Source organism: Pseudopodoces humilis, chromosome 2 (genome assembly GCF_049639895.1).
Source record: "Pseudopodoces humilis isolate 2021_Gansu_Grassland_sample_001 chromosome 2, ASM4963989v1, whole genome shotgun sequence".
In the NCBI taxonomy this organism is placed as follows: Eukaryota; Metazoa; Chordata; class Aves; order Passeriformes; family Paridae; genus Pseudopodoces; species Pseudopodoces humilis.
In genome coordinates, this window is record NC_142201.1 from 2,811,102 (window position 1) to 2,833,891 (window position 22,790).

General features: G+C 41.5%; 1 protein-coding gene across 4 annotated transcripts in view; it reads right to left on the bottom strand.

Moving 5' to 3' along the window:
* The window catches only part of ERG (ETS transcription factor ERG), a 137,768-nt gene that overhangs the window by 54,711 nt on the left and 60,267 nt on the right, over nt 1-22,790 (bottom strand). Inside the window, exon 1 of one of the 4 annotated variants that reach the window (XM_005526554.3) lies at nt 5,673-5,807. The exons of the other annotated variants lie outside the window; for them this stretch is intronic. Coding sequence (XP_005526611.1) covers nt 5,673-5,690 — 18 coding nt within the window. The 5' untranslated portion in view covers nt 5,691-5,807. Of the gene's footprint in view, nt 1-5,672; nt 5,808-22,790 lie in introns of those variants that run through there. 4 annotated transcript variants of the gene reach the window in all.

Genomic DNA, 22,790 nt, shown 5'->3' on the forward strand with positions numbered 1-22,790 from the left:
ATCAGGCAGGTAGCTTTTAAGAGTCCTGCCACTTCCCGAAAATTGGGATCCACCCCTTCCTGCAGGTATTTGCATAAAGCCAGTCCCTGTCATCTGTTGGCAGCGCACACCTTTGACTAAGCAAGTCAGCTCCTCTCCCAGGGTGACAAGGTCACGCCAGCCTGGTGACACCACTTCCCACCCACGGCTGGAGATACACACCGCAAATAAACAGCATTGCAAGGGGAACACATCACATCCTAGGCATTCCTTCCACTCAGAATTCCCAAAAGATCATTTCCCTTGGCCACTCTGAGTCCCTCAGTCTAGCCCTTGGAAAGAAATTCACTGTTACTCATAGTTCTTCTTTAACTTTTGATGTTCAATGACAAATTCTTACGACAAAAAATTGTCACTTCATTCATTTTACTTTGTAACAAATTTGATAATGGTAATTACCAGAAGAGGCAATTGCTGGTTCATACACCGCAGTTATTAAGAACCATCATTAATTTTATTTATTAGCCACTAATATCCCTTTCCTGAAAGAAATGCCCAATCTTCCTCTGTGCATAATAAAAATTGGTAACCGAGTGCCTACATTTCAAGGAGAGAGGTAACATTTGCAAGCCAAACCTCACCAGATTTCTTAAAACTTCTCCCTCTGTTCACTGTTTTATTTACAGGATTATACAGTCCCTCTAAGGGAGAAGGAATAAACTGAGGGACACAGCATTCTCCAACCTCAGGCAGACTTGGCTACAACATTTAAAACAACCCCTCCAACCACAAAGACACATCCATTTTTTAAGGAAAGGACTGATACCTTTTTCACATAAGTTTTCCTGTCTTTATTGATATTTTCAGTGCAAAAACTTCTTCTGTAATACACAAATATATATAAAATATATGTGTGTACATATATATATATATATGTATGTATATCAAGGACAGGAGGGTGACTGTGTAATTCTCTATCCAAAGAAATTAATTTTTCCAAGATGGATCTGATAAAAATCACATTACAGTCAATGAATGACTTACCCTGACAAGGTTTGGCACTGTCATGTTTTCTAATGTATCACCCTTATTTTGTTAAAATTCATAATACAAGTGATACAAAATCAAATTTTTTTTTTTTTCTTTTTTCCTGATTTTCTCAGTAATTCTCTTGGCTTGATTTAGGAACTTGTATTATAAAGGCTACTTCTTCCTGAGTAAACAGCATTATATATTTTTATTGAATTATAAAGCATTGCTTGGTAAATAAGTATCATTTTTGGCACTCAGATTTTTCAAAACTGCTTCTGTGTTTATCTTTCAGCAAGTCATTCTCCAAGAGCACTTGTTTCTTTGAACATTATTTCTGAAAGGCCTTTTGTAACACGGGGGAACTTGCTGAAAAACATTTTGTTAAGGGATAATGTAGTTCTTGTTCAGGAAAAACAAACAAACCAACAAACTCAGACAGTCAAACATATGCATTTTCCAGCTGTTGTTCCTTGCCTGGGGACTTAATTCTAGAAAGCAAAATCCTTATATTTCACTTCATTTTGGCATATGAAGACACAAACCAAATCGAGTTAAATGACTGCTGATTAAAAACAGAAGAAAACAACACAAAATAACTTCTGCTCATTTCTGCCTTGAAATCCCACATTTGTGTTTGAGTCAGAAATACTGCTTTACCTGGAAATAATTCTACTCTGATTCTCCTGCCTTTATTGGGACAAAACCTTCATGAAATGAATGGGAAGTTTGGATTAGTGGATCAGGTAAGTGCTTTAGGGCTCTGTTGCTGCCTCTGGCTCACCACATCACTCAGGTGTGTGCTCACCTTTAAAGGTGAAAAATCACCAAAGCCAAGGGAAGCATTCACAGGCTGAAAGTTAAATATGTCATTGGACCAGCTGCTAACTGAGATGAGGGGGAAAAAAAGAAAAGAAAAAAAAAAGAGATAATAATCTTTATAATTGTTTAAATGCAAGGAACGAAAGTACAAATTACTGTGTCAGCTCTGCTGGACTCAGTGCAGATGCAATCCTCTAAACAAAGCCTTAAACATTTCCATATGCCAAGAACAGATTTATTTCTTAACTGTCTCCAGCTTTCAGAGTGGACTGAAGTGACTACTTGGAGCTTCTAAAAGAAAGTGAGAGAAAAGTAATTCTGCAGAGACAAACCCAGAGCAATATTCCTCGAAAAAAAATTAATCTTGCCCCTTATATTCTGCTTTAATCAGTGCATCCACACCCTCAAGCCTCAGAAACCACAAAGATTCTCCTGTCCTTTATCAAATACACAGACTTCTTCTCCCTGAAATCAGATTCCATATGAACATCACTTGAAAAAATAGTAATAAAGAGAGGATGTGAGCATATCAAGGTGTAGGTTAAAATAAAAGAAATATCCACAAGTATAATAAAGAAATAATTATAAAGTCAATTTAGTGAAGAGTTTTTCTAAGAATAAGCATAATGGCACTGGCAGGCAAAGAGAGAAACAGCAAGGCTTGAACATGGCAAGGAATTAGAATTCTAGCTGTACTTTTCTATTTAATATTCTTTTGTCCACTATGGGATGGATAATGAGAAAAAACACCAAAATGACTTCCAGGATAATTATTTTTACTTCAACCCAAGGTAGCACTTAAATAGTTTTTGTTGATTCTTTAAAAAAAAAAAGTCAAAACACAAACAGAAGACTGATGCCTAAGTCAGATATGTTCTAATATTGTATTTACAGTAGTGTGACTGGTAAATATAAATAATTTCATTTATTTGATAATGTTCAGATTCAATGCTCTGCACAGCTGTGCCATGGCAGAGCTGTCAGACACCGCCTGAGCCAGAGGGAAACCTCTCAGCGCTGAAACCTTCACTCTAAGGAGAATTTTCCCACTTGAAAAACCACATTTTATTCTTCAAAATGCCAAAAAAAGTAAGAGAGAGCTCAGCTGAGTGTGCACCAGCTATTGGGATATGAAATATCAACCTAAAATCCTGGCTGGGGAGGCACCTTTTTGCGCTGACCTCTCCCCATCCAAGGGAGAAATCCCTGGCCTGGGCAAGGATGGTCCAGTGGGGAAGTCAGGATTAATATTATTTTATTAATTATTAATATTTTATTATTAAATATTATTATCTATGTCAGCGCCTGGGAAAAAGGTGCTGCTGTCTCATCCTCCTCCTCCTCCTCCTCCTCCTCCTCCTCTTCAGGAGAAACCTAAAGCTTCCCCCCTCCCAGGGAAAAAGGAATGGCAGAGGGTGAGGAGAGAGTGATGCCCTGGGAAAAACCACGCTCAGGACATCAAACCCAGCACCCAAACCCTCCCAGCAGGGTTTGCCTCCCCAAATTTCCCAGATTCCTGCCCGATTCCTGCCGAGCCCCATGTCCCAGGGGTCTGTCTGAGAGGGAAAGGATGAATCAGACACCCTGACTGGAAGGAAGGTCACCTTTGCACGGGTGTAGGTTCCGAGAAGTCTCTGCCCAGTTAGGAACAAATACAGAGCCATGCTCATCCCAGTTCTGAAATTTAATGATTCCACAGCTTCCCTAAAGAATACACCGAATTCCCAGAGATCCCAGATAAGGCTCTCCACCTCCCTCAAGCAAACTGGGATAGCTGGGCTACTTGTCAGCAGACAACACAAACCATTATATTAAATATATATATATATATATAAATATAACTGTTTAGCAAAAGCTAAACAAACACCTGCCTGGCCTTCAAATGTAATTTCTTTATTTTCAAAACCCTTCAGTTAAAAGACTTCTTTATCCAGTCCCTATAGAAGAGGAATTGAAAATCTTTGGACCATCTCAGCCCCGTGTCAGAGCACATTTCCTGCACCTCGAGTACAAAGCACCTGTCATTTCTTCCCAGTCATTTCACATTTTGCACTTGCATAAATAAAATTCTTGCTAAAGCATGTAGGGCCTTCCCAGCACCCTGGGCAGCAAAATCCTCAGCATTTTGGGTTGCCTGAGACCTCTTGCAAGATTCACACTCCAGATGAGGAGAGAGAATTGGACACTTTTCCATTTTGCTGAGTACACTGCATTACCAGGCTATTTTAAACAGTTCTCTTAAGTGTAAGGTGGAAGTCAAATAATAAAAATTAGGTATCATTTAACAATCTTCTATCCTATTAAAATTCAGTCAATATGAAACATAAAGGAAATAAGTAATTGGAATTATCTAAAATGGAAACAGCATCCGATCTCATGGGTGCCATTATTTTTGCAAAATAAAATTAGTATCAATATTCTGATTAATAGAAGCAAACCCACCATTAAAACCTCAGTACACAGCCTTGCTTTTAGCCAAAACTTGAATCCCTGAAACTCAAGATTTTCACTAAGTGCCTGTCATGTCCTGTGTGCTCTGAAATGCACGGCAAAACCAAAGGGAATTCAGTTTCAGGAGCTACTTAGCATTTAACAGCTGCTGGCCAGCAATGCAGAGGAGAGTCAGATCTATGTCTCTATTGATAGCCCCATGAAAACATCAGTGATCACAAAAACAAAAGCTTCATTAGACTTTTTATTCACACTGCCCTCGGGCAAGACTGTCAGGGTCCCAAAACCCCTAACAAAAAGCACCAAATGATCTCTAAAATGGAAACACTGGAGCAGAATTTACTGAAAAATTCAACTGCAGCCCTATGTAGCCAACGGCCAGGCTATTCCATATCCCTCATTAAATCTCTGACATAATTACAAAAGTACAGAAACAGACAATGCCACGAAGAAAACAAACACCTCAGTCCTGAATCCGTCAATACCTTCATCCCAAACCTGATAGAACAACACCACAGAGTCCTCCCTGCCCGTGCTCTTTATGTAAAATTAGTTTCACTCTCACAAAGCGCTTAATTACCGTTACCTTCTGCAATTAATCACAGCTATTGCTCTATTGGTAACTGCTGTCCCAAGAAACAAAAACTAGATAGACAGATTTATTCAACTAAGTGACACAGCCCAAAAAAACCCAGCAATGCCATTCTTTAAAAAAAAAAAACAAACCAAACCAAAACCAACAAACCATGCACCGAGATCGAGTTATGCAGCAAGAAGAGATTTTTATTGTCCAAAAAAATTAAAACAGAAAAAAGAACACGCCTGTGAGATCTTCCCACCACCGTTAAAATAACATCCAGAAAGGTCCCAAGTTTAAAATTCAGAGTTTCTAGAAAAGCACATAATTAACACCTGCATGAGAGAAACAAGAACCGGTGCCTCTCCTTCCCGCTCGCTAAAATTTGTGTCCCCATCCGCAAGAGAAACATTTCAAAGTATCCAAAAGGTTTAGCGCCCTTAGGAACCCGTTTTTTCCTTCCAGTGCACACCCTCTCCCATCATGGCAGTCCACAAACACATCCAAGTTGTCCGAGGGATACCTACAAGAAATTTCAGAAGCTCTCACAAAAGGGCTTCGCCTATGCAATCCACACCACTGAACAGTGAATTTAAAAAACCCAATTTTTTTTCCGAGTTTGAAGTTTTTAAGCCTTGCGGATGGTTGGAGTAGGAAAAAGGAAATTTACTAGGCAGTACAAAGGAAATCTTGTTGTCCTCTATTGTGGCAGTGGGGGTGTTGCCCAATTCTAACTTATCTAGGTTGATAAAGGAAACCAAAGAACACGCCAGTGAGGAAAAAATTCCAACCAAAAAAGGTACCCCCTCCTTACCTTAATAGTGCTTGCCATAATGTGATCAAGATTATTGATCGCTAATAATTGCTAATAATAATTATTGCTTCGCTCTGACCAGAAAGAAGTTTTGATGAGGTTGTTTAGAGCGGATGAGATTGTGCTAACTCTGGGAAATGAAGTCAGCCAATGGCAGGAAGAGGTTTCTATTGGTCCTGGCCACCGCAGCTCGAAGAAACAGGATATTTGGGAGTGAAGAGATAAGAGTCCTAAAACAATGTTGTTTTTCTTGATGATATGTGACTGAATTTTTAAAAATTTTTTGTTGTTGTTGTTTTTTGGGGTTTTTTTTGGTTGGTTTGTTGGTTGTTTTTTTTTTTAAAAAAAAAAGTCAATTGCCCGTGGCCGCCTGGGCAGGTGTGATCTGATGTGCAGTAAGTGTGACAGGCCACTTCGAGGCAGGATGCAGATGTCAGATGAAATGGGCCAAATTCAGCAGTGGTTTGATGCAGGCTGTTCACTGGGGAATTGCTGATCCAGGGCCAAAGCCAGGCTGGGTATAAATGGGTGTAACTCCAAATATGTTAATGAGGTCTGGCCCTGCTTACACCACGTCTATATTTGTCCATTAACCTCATTCCTGCATTCCTGAGCTATTGACACTTTCCAGCCTATCTGATTTAGCACTTTTTTTTTTCCCTTAGAGAAGAAGCAAATAGGTTGGACACAATAATTTCTTTTTGATGTCTCTTTCTAACTGAGGAGAGGAAGTCACAAAAAGACATAAAACTTCAAAAGCAGATCCCTGAACACCAAGAACAGTCTTAAATCTTCCATTTTTTCCCCTTAATTCACAGCTCTATCCATGAATGGAAATGAGATGGTTTCACTGGCACTTCCCTTCCTGGTTAGAGTGTGATGGCCATTTTTTATTCAGTGTTATATTTTTATTTATTTTTTTATTTATTTATATTTCTTATTTTTGCTTTCAGAGCACTTGGCAGTCATGGGGCACCCCAGAATTCCCAGCTGTGCAAACAGAACACTGTCCCTGTCCCAGGCCTTTGTATAAGAGACCTGAACTTTAAAAAAACAAAATTGTAAAGAAATTTTAAGAAAGGCAAAGTGCTTCCACAGCCAGGTCATTCCACTGAGGTTCCAGTGCTGGCACAATCCTTTCACACTTAGGAACCTCACAGTTTCCTATGTTTTCATAAAATATACAATTCCTGGTTTCAAGAGATTATGAGCTTTCAGCCTGAAGAGGAAAGCTTGAAAATACAACCCATAAAAATGGAGGGAAAAATTATAACAAGTCAGAATTTATTATTTTAAAAAAAAAAATAATTAAAATGCTGGTCCTACTCTAACAGGTTTATAATTTCTCATTGTTCTCTATGACAACACCCAACCACGGACAGGTTGCCTGGAAGATAATCCCAGCTGTGGTAAGGTCCTGCTCTCTGACCTGGGACTCTGGTACGATAAAAAGAACAAGAAGTAGTAAATGGGTGGTTGCAGCATTATTTAGTGGAAGCAGATGACCTCACCCTCTCCCTTCTCCTGCTCCTTAGGAAAAAAAAAAATAAAGAAGGAAATGGGAGTGTTGTTCTGTAGCTGGTGATGACTGCTGGCATTCAACACACAGCAGAAAGTTCCAGTTCTCTTTTCCCCTCCTATCCTGACCCAAGAAAGGTGAAATTTTTGCAGAGGTGCACACAGAATCCCTCACTCATTGGTCCTGCACGTGCTGCTCCCCCAAAGCAAGGCAGAGCAAAGGCTCATCTCATCCACCCTCCCCTGCTCATGGGAATGGCCCTGCCAGACCCAGGAAATTCTCATTTCCAGGTGTCCCATGGGGACCACAGAGCTGGGAATCCCTGGATGCAACAGTGACAAACAGAATCACTAAGGTGGGAAAGAGCTCCAAGATCCTCAAATCCAATATTTGGGACACAGGAACAACTCCCTGCATATGATCAGTTGGGTTTTAGAGTTCACTTTAAGAAGCTCAAGTTTCTTCCACTGTAAAGATGATTTTTCATGGCTTCAGAGCAATCTGGAGCCAGCACTGCTATAGAATATTTTATATTCTCCACTATCTGGTTCATATAGAAATGCAGTGTTGCACTGCTGAATGCGCTCTTGCAGTCTACATCCACCAAATTACAGCGCTCCTGCAGAGTAGGTAACTTTCCTATTTTCATTATGAACAGTATGAAAAGAAAGCAATTTATAGTAATTGTATTTCATGGGGATGTTGATTTCCTCCCTTTTCATCTCCAAACAATGAGCAAGACAGCCAAAAGATTAGAACCTTTCTCTTGAAATTTCAAAGCATTGTATAATGTTTCAGTTGGGTGACTTCCACTCCAGTTAAGCCCCTGAAATTTTGGGTTTTCCTCCAATATATCAAGAGGTTGCAAGTATCAGTTCCAGCTCCCCAGTGGAGAGGATCTAACAAATTCATTCACAAGCAGTTTTTAGTAATGATTCTTCTCCATCCCACCTCCATATACACAAACCTCTTGGTTTACACAGGGATTTTGGAAGCATAAGGAGCACTGCTGAGCTCTTTTATTGTTATATAAGTTCTACAGAGCCCACAGCCCAGTAAGGATTTTGCCATTTTAAACTGGCACACATTCTGTGCCAAAGAATCCAATGAAGTTTATTTGACTTTCAAACTAATACCCACAGGCAGATTTCTGAGTGCTTATGCTGAGTCCAATCCAATTGCAAGCAGAGCCTTGGTATTGTGAGGCAAGGAAAATATTGGGTTATCAAATCACCATCATCCAGTTGCAAAAGAAAAAAAAAGAGTACAAACACTTCTACTATTTTTCTCTTTTCTGATTTTTTTTTTTTTAAAGTTAAGTAGAAAGAAAAAATGCTTTAGTTATGTTAGGGAACTCTGTGTTATTGTCTGAAACAACGCTCTGTGAGCTTGAAAAACTTGGTCAACAAACAGAATGAAAACATGGCAAAAAACCCACACAAGTCACCTAATGCTCCCCTCTAATTTCTCTCTGAAGCTCATCACCCTGGCTCCTTTCAGCTGGAATATTCTCCTGCCTCCAGCCTGCATCTGGAAACTACGGAGCAGCAAAATTCCCCAGCATGTGTTAACACTGAACATGTGCTTAAGTGTCCTGATCAAAGCAAGGAGTTGCACATGCTTTAAAGTCACAGCTGTGATTAAACTCTTTCCTGAATACCCTTAAACTCTGCTTGAAGTGTTTTCTATCTTCAGGACTCATGAGTTCCCTCTTTAGAGAGGATCTTTCCAAACTGGAGATGAAGGATCCGATCTAGGCTGATCTAAGCCTGCTCAAACCAACACGGACAGACCTGAAGATCTGGTTTTATCATGCAAAAAAAAGTGATCAGACTGAGTCCTAAAAGAGGAAGGTGAAATTTCAAATAAAAAAGTTGTTTTGCTTGTTGCATCCTTTCTAGGATGTACTAGAAATATGCTCAGTGTGTGTGTACTAGACACCTAAAATGTGTTTTATACCGGTTCAGGTGCGAGGGACTTGTCACAAAGGCATGGAGTGACAGGACAAGGGGGGATGGCTTCAAACTGAGAGTAGGTTTAGATGGGATCTTGGGCAGGAATTGTTCCCTGGCAGGGTGGGCAGGGGCTGGGATGGAATTGCCAGAGCAGCTGGGGCTGCCCCTGGATCCCTGGCAGTGCCCAAGGCCAGGCTGGACATTGGGAGCTCCTGGGACAGTGGGAGGTGTCCCTGCCATGGCAGGGGGTTGGAATCTTTAGATCTTTCAGATCCCTTCCAATCCAAAGCATTCCATGACTGTATGAAATCTGAAGGAAATACATTGCAATATTCCCTGTGTAAATAGATCTGTAATCATTCTTGCTGTCTGGGAGGTAAAGCAAGAACTCTGCTCTGGGCTGACCAGATTACAGACACATTCTGCTGTGGTTATAACGGGACATTCATCCCTTTAACAAAAATCTTTGTACAAAAATCTTTGGGTGAACAGCTGGAAAACTGGAGACACATTCACCTTTATGTTGTGCTTGGTATGGATACTACAGTGTCTGCAGCTGTGGGTGTTAAAAGCAAAGACAGCAGAGAAAAGAAGTGAGTTTTGCTCCTCTTGCCAACCTTCCAGGTAAAAAGGAGGTTCTCCTCTAGGTAGAACCAGGCTACTAATAAAAAAAACCCAAAACCTGGTGCACAATAACAGGATTTGCACTGCAGGTTTTGGAAGCAGATTTTAGAAGTTCAAGCAAATTACTGCTACTTCATGATACACGAAGAGACATTTGTAAAGGCCTTAACCCTCTCAAAAAATTCAGCATTGTGTTTAAATGCAGCTCCCAACATCAGTTTGGTGTGTGAGGGAGGGTCAAGTACACTCTTACCAAGCCCTTCAGCTGGATTGTCTCCTTTCAATTCCCAGTTTTCTGGGGTTTTTCATGGTCTCTGATGAAAATAGCAGTGAATCTGCTCACAGAGGGGTAAAATCTCCCCTCACCACAAAGGAAGGTCTCACAATCAGGGTTTTGATGGTGAAACAGAGAACTCAGGCACTCAGAACCGTGCTGAGGAGAGAACAGAATTGCAGAAGGTGCCCGAGGGACTGCAGGATCAGCAGCTCAGGGATGATGGGCTCTGCTCCCCAGACCCCCTGACCCCAGGAATGCTGTGCCTTTGGGGCTGCTGCAGGGACCTCTTCCTTCCATGCCTGAGTGGCTTTGATGCAGCACCAGGTCTGAGGGCACAGGACAAACTCCATCCTGGGAAAAACGGGATCCAGCTCTGGGATGGGCTCACACCCCTTAACCCACAGCTGGAATTGTGGAGGTCAGCTCCAGGAGGAAGGCACTGTGAGTGAGTCAGTGCATTCCCCAAAACCCAGCAACCCATAAAGCCACGTCACTAAAATAATTATCACTACCTGATCACGGGGACGGCACAACTTGCATCCCACAAAAAGCATCCTCTCCTCCAGCACCGCTTCCAAGCTGTTGTGCCTCCCAATTCCCTTCCTGCCAGGCCTTGCAGCACAGAGGAGGAGCAGGGAAGTGTCCCCACGCCTTTCCCTGTTCCCTGCCCTGTGGGCAGCCCTGTGGTCACTAGATGGTGCTCCCTGCCCCTGGAAAGGAGCATCCTCCACACCAGGCAAGGAACAGCTCTTTCCCAAGTCAGCACTGACACCTTTCAGTAAAAAGAATACTTTAAAAATGGATATTTTTTTTTTCCTGCTGCCCTGGCACCCCCCATCACTCTGCACCCTGCTCTCAGGGCTGGTTGTCCTTAGTGCATTCCCACTTTTGCTTCCCTTCAGCTGCTCCAAACCACGTGGACCATCAATCCCTTCATGACTTTTCCCCCATCCCCACCTTTCTTCCTCTCACAATGAATTCACTCCCTGGCAGAAAACACGAGAGAGAACCTGATTTGGGGACACCTTTTTTATTGAACATTACTTCATGAAGCAACAGCAGCCAAGAATGGGTTGTTTTCCCACGGAAAAACCTTTACAGAAAAGAAACGCCTGAAGTTTTCGAAGTGAAAATCAAAATACTTCATTTACCAACTCTTATCTGTGATCCAAGATATTTAAAATTTTACCAGCCAAAATATTTTTTGTGGCTACACACCTGTTTGCCCACCTTTTCTGGAGAGCAGCTAGAGTGACTACATAAAACAAGCACCACAGAGCTGGGAAATGAAACAGAAGCTCTGTTTAGATGACACTGGAATTATTTTCAACAATCAATGCATGTCCTTCATAACAGGGAAGTGCTGGCACTCATTTGCAAACAGGGAATTGAATTCCTTTCTGCTGAAGTGGGATTAATTTCATCAGACTTCAAGGATTTTAAATGTATGGGTCAGAACTACCCTAGTTCTCCAAAATTTCTGCAATTCCCAACACAACTACCTTCATAATTTTGTTCAATCTCATCTACAACTGCTACTTGAAAAAGATGAGATGAATTGCACCTTTAAAATATTTCTTTTCTGTTCCCTACAAAGGGAACTTCTGCTCTTCCCAGCTTTTGGATAACTTTTTTGTGAGATGAATGTCTCCTAAACTTTCCTTCCTTAATTTTCCACCTCTGAAATATCAAGTTGTACCAGCAAATACCAAAGGGGCACTGTGAGGATTGATTCATTAATTGATGAATTAAAGTGCACTGAAATTTTCAGCTCAAAGTTGCCACTGATACGAAAACCTATTTGATCTATGTTTGATGCTAAATTTAAGTTGGTTAAGTGACAATGATAACTCAGGACACACACACAAAAAAACCCCAAAACAAAACAAAGCATCAAACAAAAATACTTCCAAAAAAAAGCAACTTCTTTACTTCTTTGCAAGGAAAAAAGAAGCAACCTTGAGGGCAAAGGCCAACATTTTCCCTCACTTCCTTCCAAATGTTTTTAGGTAATTTTAACTGAACTATACAATGGTTTGAAGTGGTTATTGGGCAGTGTCCTTCAAAGTCCTCTCATCCCTGGATTGATGGCCACTGCACACAGCAAATATGTCTGGAATATTGGATTTCCACCCCGTATTAGTAAGGCTGCTCCAAGATTTTCATCAAGAATGGAACCTATTAAAGTGTCTCTCACACTCTGCTGTTTGGGACTCCCTCGATATTGTACTTCTTTGTTAGTGGCTGTGAACAAGAAACAGATGTGGAATATCTGTGTTTGAAACTCAGTGACCCTGAAAGACCAGGGCTAATCCAGATCATTCTTAAAAACTGAGATCTGCCACTCTTTGAAAGACCAGGGCTAATCCAGATCATTCTTAAAAACTGAGATCTGCCACTCTTTGGGCACCTTGAGGTGTCCTTACTGAGGGATAACCCCATCCCCGCTCCAGCAGACACAAACAGAAACCCTCAGGACTGTGAAACACCTTAATGCTAATTATGAACTCAGGTGTAGTTTAATAAGACAATGTAGTTTAAGAGAAATGACAAAAAATGGATTCCACATCAATCCTTCTCCTCAGTGTCAATCACTTTTGCCACTCAGCTGCCCTCCACCAAAGGGAAATTCTCTATTTTGCCCTAAGATTCAAAAAACTCATTAGAAATTAGACATTTGGGAAATGTGATGTTACATCTTCTAGGAATATTCCCAAGACCAGGTTGTGTGACCAAAAATACGGTAAAATTCACACATTTCTGATAACTGTCTGATATGTCTGTCTCTTGCTAAGACCCACTAATACCATATGCCATGTGAAGTAAAAAAAAAAAGGAAAAAAATCACTGTTAACTAACACTCCTTAGCTACATGGTTTTATAACAGTTACAAAATTAAATTAAAAATAATGATCACATTGGACCTGTAAGGCCTGGTGTCAAATACCAACTATTCCAAACACACAAGAAATTCCACTTTAAGTCCTACCTGATCTGATTTCTGTATTTTCAAACCTATGTCTGGAGAAAGATTATTTCCAACAGCATATAGGAAAATGAGATTATTATCTTTAAAGTACTACAGTGAAATCAAAGGACTTGGCAACGATAAACCAAAGTATTTTCTCCTGGGGACGACTCATTTACTTTAATGGATAAAAACTGTGGGCATTTAGAAAAAGAATACTGAATATAGTTAATTTCCAAGTTAAATCAAACTCAGATTTGTCATAATCATCACAACCTTTTTACTCGTATCTCAAACACTTTGTAGGTCATATAGTGTTTTAAGAAATATGTATAGAATAAGAATATAGTATCAAGAAATAAATATATAAAAATGAAAATAAAGACAATGTCCTGCTTCCACTGACATGAATGGCAAAACTGCTTTTGCTCTGATGGGAGTGAAGTTTCAGCCCACTGGGAATTCATCAAAATGACACAATATCACCGTTTTCTGCAAACTGGAAATTCTGAGTTTCAGAGGTCTCGAAGTTAATCATGTTACAAGGCACAAAAAGCTCTGCCCAATAACAAAAAATGAGCAGAAGTGGAAACAGGGAGGGAACCAATAATTGATAGGATTTAATGCACGATTTAAGGCTGGGGAAAGAATCCCTAAAGCCTTCTCCTACTGTGAGAGGCTTGCCAGACATGTGTGAAAAGCTTGCTACAACATGTGTGTTGAATTACCCTGGTGGGCCGTGACTTTCCCAACAACCACTCACAATTAGCTGGGATCCAGTAGAACAGGAATTAAATTCTGTATGCAGCATTATTCCATGGAATGGGGCACTTACTCTGACAGGACCTGTCTTTGTGGCCTGGCCCTAGAAAATGCCAGAATTTTCATGGCAGTGACCTGCAAGGTATGTCTGCATCTCTATTTTCAACTGAAAGGTGGATTTTTAAATTATCCTGTCTGGACCTGACTTTGAATCACTTGATTTTACTCACTTCAGAATTAGCCCAGAATTTCTCACACTGCAGGATGGTGACTGGTCTACAGAAGAGACTCCTGGATCTAAATTCCTACTGCATTTCCCCAGAAGGAATAATGGAAATCTGGACAGGATGTCCTTGAGGAAAGCCTGTCCCAAACTGTCCCTCCAGTCAGATTTGAGGCTCTTCATGGAGGAGTGATCCTCTTTTCCCCCATGAAGTTGCAACCAGCATCCTACACAATTCTATTTTAACAACCAAGACATGAGGAAAAGATGGGAGAATTTGGATTGTTCAGCCTGGCCAGGAGAAGCTTTGGGCTGAGCTCAGGGTGGCCTTGCAGGGCCTGAAGGAGCCCCAGGAAAGCTGGAGAGAGACAATTGCCAAGGGCTGCAGGGCCAGGAGCCAGGGAATGGCTGCCAGTGGCAGAGGGCAGGGCTGGATCTTGGGATCTTGGGCAGGAATTGTTCCCTGGCAGGGTGGGCAGGGGCTGGGATGGAATTGCCAGAGCAGCTGGGGCTGCCCCTGGATCCCTGGCAGTGCCCAAGGCCAGGCTGGACACTGGGGCTGGGAGCACCTGGGACAGTGGGAGCTGTCCCTGCCATGGCAGGGCTGGGATGGGATTTAAGATCTCTCTCAACCCAAACTATTTTGTTTTGTAAGTGGAAAACAGGTCATGATGGGAGGGCCGAAAAAATGTTATTCATGCCACTGTCATTTCATTTTTATGATCTGGCCTTTAAAAAAAAAAGGAAAAAGAAAAAGAGTTCAGGAAAACAAAAGCAGAAAATTTTCCTTAGACTTTCAAGTAACCAAGATTTATGTTTTAGTTAAGTGATAATATTTCATAGCTTTTCAGTTCTTAGGTTCAACAAAGGACACTACTGGTACCTGTGATGTGTCACTTGGTGACTGTAACTGTTGGATTTCTTTTTAATGATCTCATTTTGGGTTTGAAAATAACACCACAGACGTGAACTCCAGTCCTGCAAATACTCACAGCTGGCTTATCTTTACACAACACTATGTTCTCACCGAGTTCAGTGAAGGCTACATAAAATATAAGGAACAAATTTATGGATGTGGTTTCACAGGTTTGGGGTGCTATTTTTTTAAATTTTCACTTTTTATGAGATGTTTCATTGTAGCTGTTACTAAGGCTGGTTATGTTCCTTCACACCCCACAGGCACAGGTTTGTATGTCCAGTGTGAGTCAGTCACCTGTGAGATTTGTCAGCGTCATCAGAGCTTCAGGTGATTTAAACAGCAGGTGAAAAAAATGCAGAAAAATTTCAGAAAACCTGGACTTTCTTGCCTGATGTGGAATATCAACCTTCCACCCTGAGCCAGTACTGACAGAGAGCCAGGACTGCCTCAGGAGTTTCCCAGCACATCAGCCTATTTTGGCAACTAACCACAGGTATTTAGGGTGGCCAGGTGGTTTAACACCTGAACACTCAAACACAGAGCTCCTTCCCCTCCAAGGTTCCAGACTTTCCAGAAGCCCTCTCCATTCTGTATCTCTTCCATCACAGCTCAGTATTTATTTATGGGCAATGCAGTTATTTCCCAAAGAATGTGGTTTTGGGGACAGCTGAAGACATTTGTTAGCTCAGGACAAACTTGCTGGGTCGTTTTGGCCTGAATAAAAACAACAGCAGGCTTTGGAAACACCAGGCATTCCCCTGAGCAGGTATTTTGAAGTGGTTTCCACACTTGGTTTTCAGGGCACTTGTGAAAGCAAAGGAAGAGGATGATTCTCAAACTTTTCAAGGAGGGAACCCCCAGTCCTTTGCCCACAGTAGCCCAGGACATGCTCAGGCTCAGCACTGGGATCATCTGCATCCCTGAACTTCCAACACAGCAGTGCCAGGAGAAGGTTCACCACTCAGTACCTCCCTCCAGAGCTCAACATCTCATTTGCTCCTCAGTTCTCCTGTGAGAAGTGGGACAGAGGGAATTGCAAACACCAGAACTACAATAGGACTCTTTCTCAGACACTTTCCTGAACCAGAACCTTCAATCCCAAACTTACCCCGGGTCCTGCACACCGGCAGCCCCAGGTCTGGGGGTCAGGGAACCTTCGTTTGCCATTGGAATATCAACAGCACAAAGGAATAAAGTTATAAAGTTATAAAGCATTCCTCTCCAAGCTGAGCTTGTGCAGGCTTTGTTCAAGCCAAGCATGTGCAGAACCAAAGCATCTGCCAACATCACAAGCAGGATCCAAGCAAGTCCATCGAGACACTGCCAGCCACACAGCTCTCTCCACGAGGAAAGAATTTGGAATGCCTCATTTGACACAGAACCATAAAACTGCAGAGTCAAAAATCAGAGTCGGTGGTTCTCATCAACTGCCAGGAATTGGGGTATTTTTCTGGCTTGAGCTTCTAACAGGAATATAAAAAAATGCAAAAAAGCAAGCTGATGTTACTCAGCTGTCATTCCAGAAATTGTGCTTTAAAAAAAAAAATAAAATTGCAGGGGATAACAAATAAAATGATAGGAGTAAGTTCAAGTGAGGTTGGAAAACATTGCATTTTCAAGCTTCCTATACCAAACCACAGAACTTTGTGCCCCATGAATATCCAAAATCATATGTGGCAATTTATGTTATTAATTTAAAGACTGTACAAAAGAACTCGAAACAACTGAATCTTCAATTACAGAGATTATTTTTGTGTGTTCAGCTCTTAAGAAAATGTTCAGCTGCTACAGGTGAAGGTTTATTGGAGAGATTTTCTTCCTAAGGTTAATTTTCTTATTGAGTGGGGTGCCTTTCTTCCTACACTTTAAAAAAATTTATTTATTTAAAGTTATTCGACCATTTTTAAATTGGAAGACCTCCAGATTAAAATTAATCTCATGCATTAAAGTACCTTATGGAAATGATACACATAAATTCATGCTCTGATCACTGTGTTATTTCAGGCTTCAATCACAAGGAGATTCCCTGGGCAAGACATGGCAAGAGAGAGCCTCCTTCCCCAGATATTTAGAATATCCAAGGAAGGAAATGCAGAGGATACAACAAGGTTGACAAACCCCTTTATGCAGTGGGTAAATCAGGCTGCATAAAACAGATCATTAGGGATGGGACTTCACTGGGGGATGGTTCTTGAGGAGAACTGCTGACCAACGATATCAAAGCAGCAGACTGAAAGTGAAGGAAACTTGTGGTTTCTTTATGACTCGGAGATGAATTCTTTCATCAGATTAACCACTTCTGAGAGCATCCGGCGTGTCTGACACACTCAGGGGACAGCCAGGGCCTATTCTAAGGCACTGCATGCATGAGCTGACTCAGGAGAACATCCTTATTCAGGAAGGACATTTAATTTTAGATTTCACTCTAAGCAGATGCTCAAATGCCATTATATTTGGTGAATTTAAACCTTATCCTCAAAGTCAAGCATGTGCTTTTGCTACTTCCTGCATCCAAGACTTGTAGGTAAATGCAGGTAGAAATACATGGAACTGCAGGAATCAGTGGAAGAAATAAAAATCTCAGATGGGGAGGTAATGAAATATTAATTATTATACAGAAAGTTCCCAGAAAACGAGGAGCAGGACTAGCAGAAAAGTGATCTCCCGCCCAAGGTCCTGGGGAACCAGCACCTCTCCAGGTCCAGCCCTGGGAGAATTACAGCTGGGGGAACAGATAAAAGAAAAATCAATCTCTTTTTCGTAAGAGCCAGGCTTATAAATTACATGTCTTTTGGTTTGTTTTTTTTTTCTAGGAAATGCTCAAATTCAATGCGGGCTTGGACATGGAATCAAAGGATCATTAAGGCTGGGAAAAAAATCTACACGATCAAGTCCAACCTTTGATTGAACACCACCTTGGTCAGTTGAACCAGAGCACTGAGACCTGCAAAATTCTGAACTTCAAGTAATCAAGTGCATGTATTCAGAAGAAAAACTCCAGTGTTAGAGCTGGAAATTCAGACAAACATTCAGGTAAGTAGACAAATTCATCAAAAATTGGAAAAGAAAACAGGAAATAGTCATTAGGGTATCGCTAATTAGAGAATGGCCTTAAGATGAAGGAGAGAAGGGCTGATGGGATCTTGGGCAGGAATTGTTCCCTGGCAGGGTGGGCAGGGGCTGGGATGGAATTGCCAGAGCAGCTGGGGCTGCCCCTGGATCCCTGGCAGTGCCCAAGGCCAGGCTGGACATTGGGAGCACCTGGGACAGTGGGAGCTGTCCCTGCCATGGCTGGGGTGGCACTGGATGGGATTTAAGGTCCCTTCCCACCCAACCCATTCTGGCATTCTGTGATTTATGGTGTATCCAACATCCACAAGCCAAAAAAACCCCAAAAAACCACCACCCAAAAAAACAAAACAGAAGTATGCTCCCTAAAAGGGTCACTTCGGTTTTTATTTTGCTCTCAAAGACAACTTGGGCTGCAGAGAACCAATATCCACCCCTGACAGTGCGAGAAGAAATACTAAGAGGCCCCTCCAAGCTCTGCCAGGCCTGTCTGTGGGTTGTCCCAACCCAAGTGAAAATGAAACCACACAGGTGAGAACAAAAGTGAAGTTTATCCTCCACCAGCTCCACACAGGAGCTGTTATTGAGCCTCTCTTTTGGTGAAATTTCTGATGGCTTCGTAATAATCTAATAACAGGCATCCTAATATTCTACAAGGTGTTGGTCTCCTTGTGAGACTCAAGTTTCATGAACATCAACCACTGGGGAAGGATGTTCCACGTTGTTCTCAGCTTCAGTGGCTTCCCAGAGTTTCGCTTCATGGAATAATTACCAAGTACAAAGATATTTGCCAGGATAAGTTGATGCTATTCATTATCAAGTGAAATTAATTCAGAAAAGAATTAAGAAATGATTTCACTTTTCTTCTCCAAACAAGAAGGAAAATGTCTCTAGTCTGCCAAGAGATCCAATTAGCTGAGGGAAACCAGTTTTGCCAGGTTTTGGAGAAACACAACAAGATTCTCTGGCAAAGAATGGAAACTGGTGTTCAGCAAATTAGTCAGGGAAATAATCATGGAAATTACTAAAATTTATTTTAAAGGATTTCCTGGTGGGAAAGACTATTTCTGTGCTGGCACAAGGATACAAACATTTGTGAAAAACTTAGGGCAAAGTTAATGGAGGAGAGCTCAGAGTAAATGTTTTGAAGAAAACACTGTTGGAGGAGGCAGCTTTTTGTATTACAAACTCTATTTTATTCAACCTCCAGGAAAGGTCATTGATTTAATCAAAAGCTCTTTTTTTTTTTCCTTTGGTCAGACTCCCAAATGCACATACCATCAAGATCTGGTGCACAGAAATAATTTGAAGCAAATCTTCTAGAAAAGGTTTTGAAGATGCCTGCCAGTAGAACATTGTGCCTCACAGCTATAATATCAGAAAAAAGCCATTCAATTTAAATTAATATATTTGGCCAGACAGCTATATTAAAATTCTTGTTGTTTTTTCAGTTATAATGGTAGCCTGTGGTATGACTAGCCCTCCTCAAAAATCTGTGTAGTTATTGCCTTTCTCTTGCCTAGGGTGCATCACATGTTTTTGATTTGGACGATCTGCATTGCGCTACCTCATTAAAACAAACATTTATGCAAAACAAAGGCCGTGTATCACAGGGCAGGGCTCGGGAGCCAGCTTTGAAGGCTGCAGCCTTCCAAGAGCATCTCTCAAAGCCGAGCTTCCGCCGGCCCGGCTCCCCTTGTGTTGAACATTTGTGGATGATGTCAGCCACGCGCGGTGCCCCCCGAGCCCCCGCCAACTGGGAGGCTTCAAAAGCGATGCTGGGAGCAGCTGTGGAGCAGGGAAATGTTTGCTGGAGGAATGGTCAAAGGTTCCTCCTGTCCCCTCTTGGAGCAGCAGCCGTGCCCTGAGGAGCTGGAGGTGCTGGACAGCTCCGCTTCTCCAAGGCCACCGCCCCGGGACAACCCTGCCCTCCTCCCAAAGGCCTCCCACCCCTGCAGGTGGGAAAAACCCGGGGAAAAACCCCTCCCAGAGCATCTGTGCAGGGAATCAGGAGGATGTGCTCTGTAGGAATGGTGTTTCCTGGGTTGTTTGCATCAACTGCTTTCAGCTGAGGTTATTTTTGCCCTTAAAAATGTCCGGTTCCCTTCCACTGGAGGAGGAAACTACCTCATTTCAAATAAAAAAGACTCCCTCACTTCAAGAAAAGAGGGCACTGAGGTGCTGGAACATGTCCAGAGAAGGGAATGGAGCTGAGGAAGGGGCTGGAACACAAATCTGATGAGGAGAGGAGCTGGGAAAGGGGCTCAGCCTGGAGCAAAGGAGCTCAGGGGGCCCTTGTGGCTCTGCACAAGTCCCTGCCAGGAGGGGACAGCCGGGCTCTAAGGGAAGGGAGGAGAAATGGTCTCAAATGGCACCAGGGGAGGCTCAGGGTGGAGATTGGGAAAGAAAATTTCCCTGGAAGAGCGGTCAGGCCTTGGGATGAGCTGCCCAGGGAGGTTTGGAGTCCCTGGAATTGTCCCAGAGGAGTCTGGATGTGGCCCTTGGGGACAGGGTTTGGGGTGATGCTGCTGGGGCTGGGGTGGCACTGGATGGTCCTGGAGGGCTCTTCCCACCTCAGTGATTCTGGAATTCTCCAAAAGGACCTTCAGATTAACAGTTTAAATGCAGACATTACAGATGTCTGAAAGCAGGTGAAATGAAGCCTAACAGAAAAACCTTAAGAGATATGAATCTGTGTATACATTTTTTTTTAAAAAAAAGCAAACAAAAAAACCCTCAAAAATCAACTGAACAAAAAACCTCAAGTGCCAAAGTTAATGATTTTTATCCAAATCTCCCAAACCATTTATATGTCAAACTGCATCACTACTAATTTAACAAAGTTTACACATGCTGGATTTTGGAAGGTCATGAAGATGTTAGGGAAACTTGGTGATTATTGTGGTTTTATATAATGTATTCCTCACATTAATGCTTTATCATTATATGTCAAAATATAGGAATCAATGCATGCAAATATTTGCATACTTAAAAAAATATTTACTGTTTGGCATTTCTGACACTTCACAAGCTCATTTTTAATCACTTATCTTCAAGAGTCTATAAACACTGCTAGTAAAAATTCAGGAGAATTTTCTACAAACTCCCCTAAAATGTAGCACAATTAGTGACTGTATTTATAAATCTATACAGAAAAGGAATTACCAGCCTCTGTGCTGCCTCAGCTTTCCAAACTATGGCAAATCCATCTATTCTACAGTTATAACAAAGCAAATATTTTTAGTTGTTGATGTGGCACATTTTGAAGTGACTGACATGAAATTATGGCAAGGCTGTGATGCTTTGGAGGCTGAGGATACAAGTGACTTTTCATTGAGTATTTATTTGTGGGAGTTCTGCACAGAATGATTCCAGGGGAAAATGAGCCCTGCTGGATTTGTTTCTGGCCCATAGCTTGGGCAATTTCAATCATCCATTAACAAAATCTACTACAGGAAACGCAGGGAGCTCACCAGTCCTAGAGTTTGAGTACAGGTTTTTAAATCAGCTTAGTGAATTCAGACTGGGGCTTGCTCAAGCTATGAATGGATTGGTGCAATGTGTGAATTACTTCAAAATAATATCTGTGCAAATATCTGTACATATCTATACAAATATGCAGAAGATAACTCCACGTTCATGGATAACAATGGAAGCAAAAAACCCCACTATTTAGAACTTAAACAGTTTTTTAAAATATACTGTAACACTCGGCCTTAAGAGCTCTACTCATCAGTTTATATTGTCATCTCTCTCTGGATGATTCTATGATATTTTATATTTTTTTTTAATAGATTAATTATGCATAGGAGTATTTAACTTCCTTTTACAAAGCTAGAAACTTGACTTTTAAAAATACGTGCTATTATCTTGCATTGAAGCTTGCCAAAATAAAAGAGCAAGGAGTGATACAGTTCATCACCAATAGAAGTATATACAGAGAGCAAAGAAAAAAGAGGGTGAGGGTTAAATCCTGTCTCTGTTAAAGCCAAGGGAGTTTTATCACTGTCTTCCTCAGAGCCTGCACTTCATCCCAGCTACTCATAACACTTTTCATATTTGATAGGGGACAATTTAAAGTGATAAATAGCAGCCAAATTGCATGTGTGTGTGAGGAGGGGAAGATTTCAAAACAACCTCAGTGTCGAAACTGAACTACTTCTGTCAGCTTGGAGATTTTTTTGGTCTACCAGGCTAAAGCTGAGTTTAAGCAGGGGAAATATTTCTGCTTATGCTGGTTATCTGAAAGCTCCAGGCTGGTCAGGCTGGCTCTTTCTGGAGTCACCTACTTGGATGTGAAGTTCAGGCTTGCCCAGATTTCAAAAGGGGCCACCAACCTTCACTCAGAACATGAAGTTATTTCTATAAATGTGTCTATATATCAGTTTAAGATCTAGTTTCAGGCAGAAAAAAGAGGTCTTACACAGCTCTAAAAAAAAAAAAAAAAGTATGCTTTTCCCTCATTTCCTTTTGGTAAACCTTTATTGCAAAGTCCTGAACCAGAAGCCACATTCCCAACGTCTGTAGCTCTGTCCATCTGGAACATGCTGCAAAATTTCACCTTTGAGACCTGGTACCCATTGATGCTGAACCAACCATCATCATTCATCATCATCATCATCATCCTCATCATCATGGTGGGAAGAGGCTTTCAGCATCCACTTCCAGCTTTCAAGGTAATTCTCCTACATTACTTCAATTTTATTCTATTCAGAGAGCAGAACTCTTCGAAGCAGGGAGGTTTAGTATCTTGCATTCCTTTCCTGACAGTGGGTTCATTAATATCTACCTTTGAAATAGCA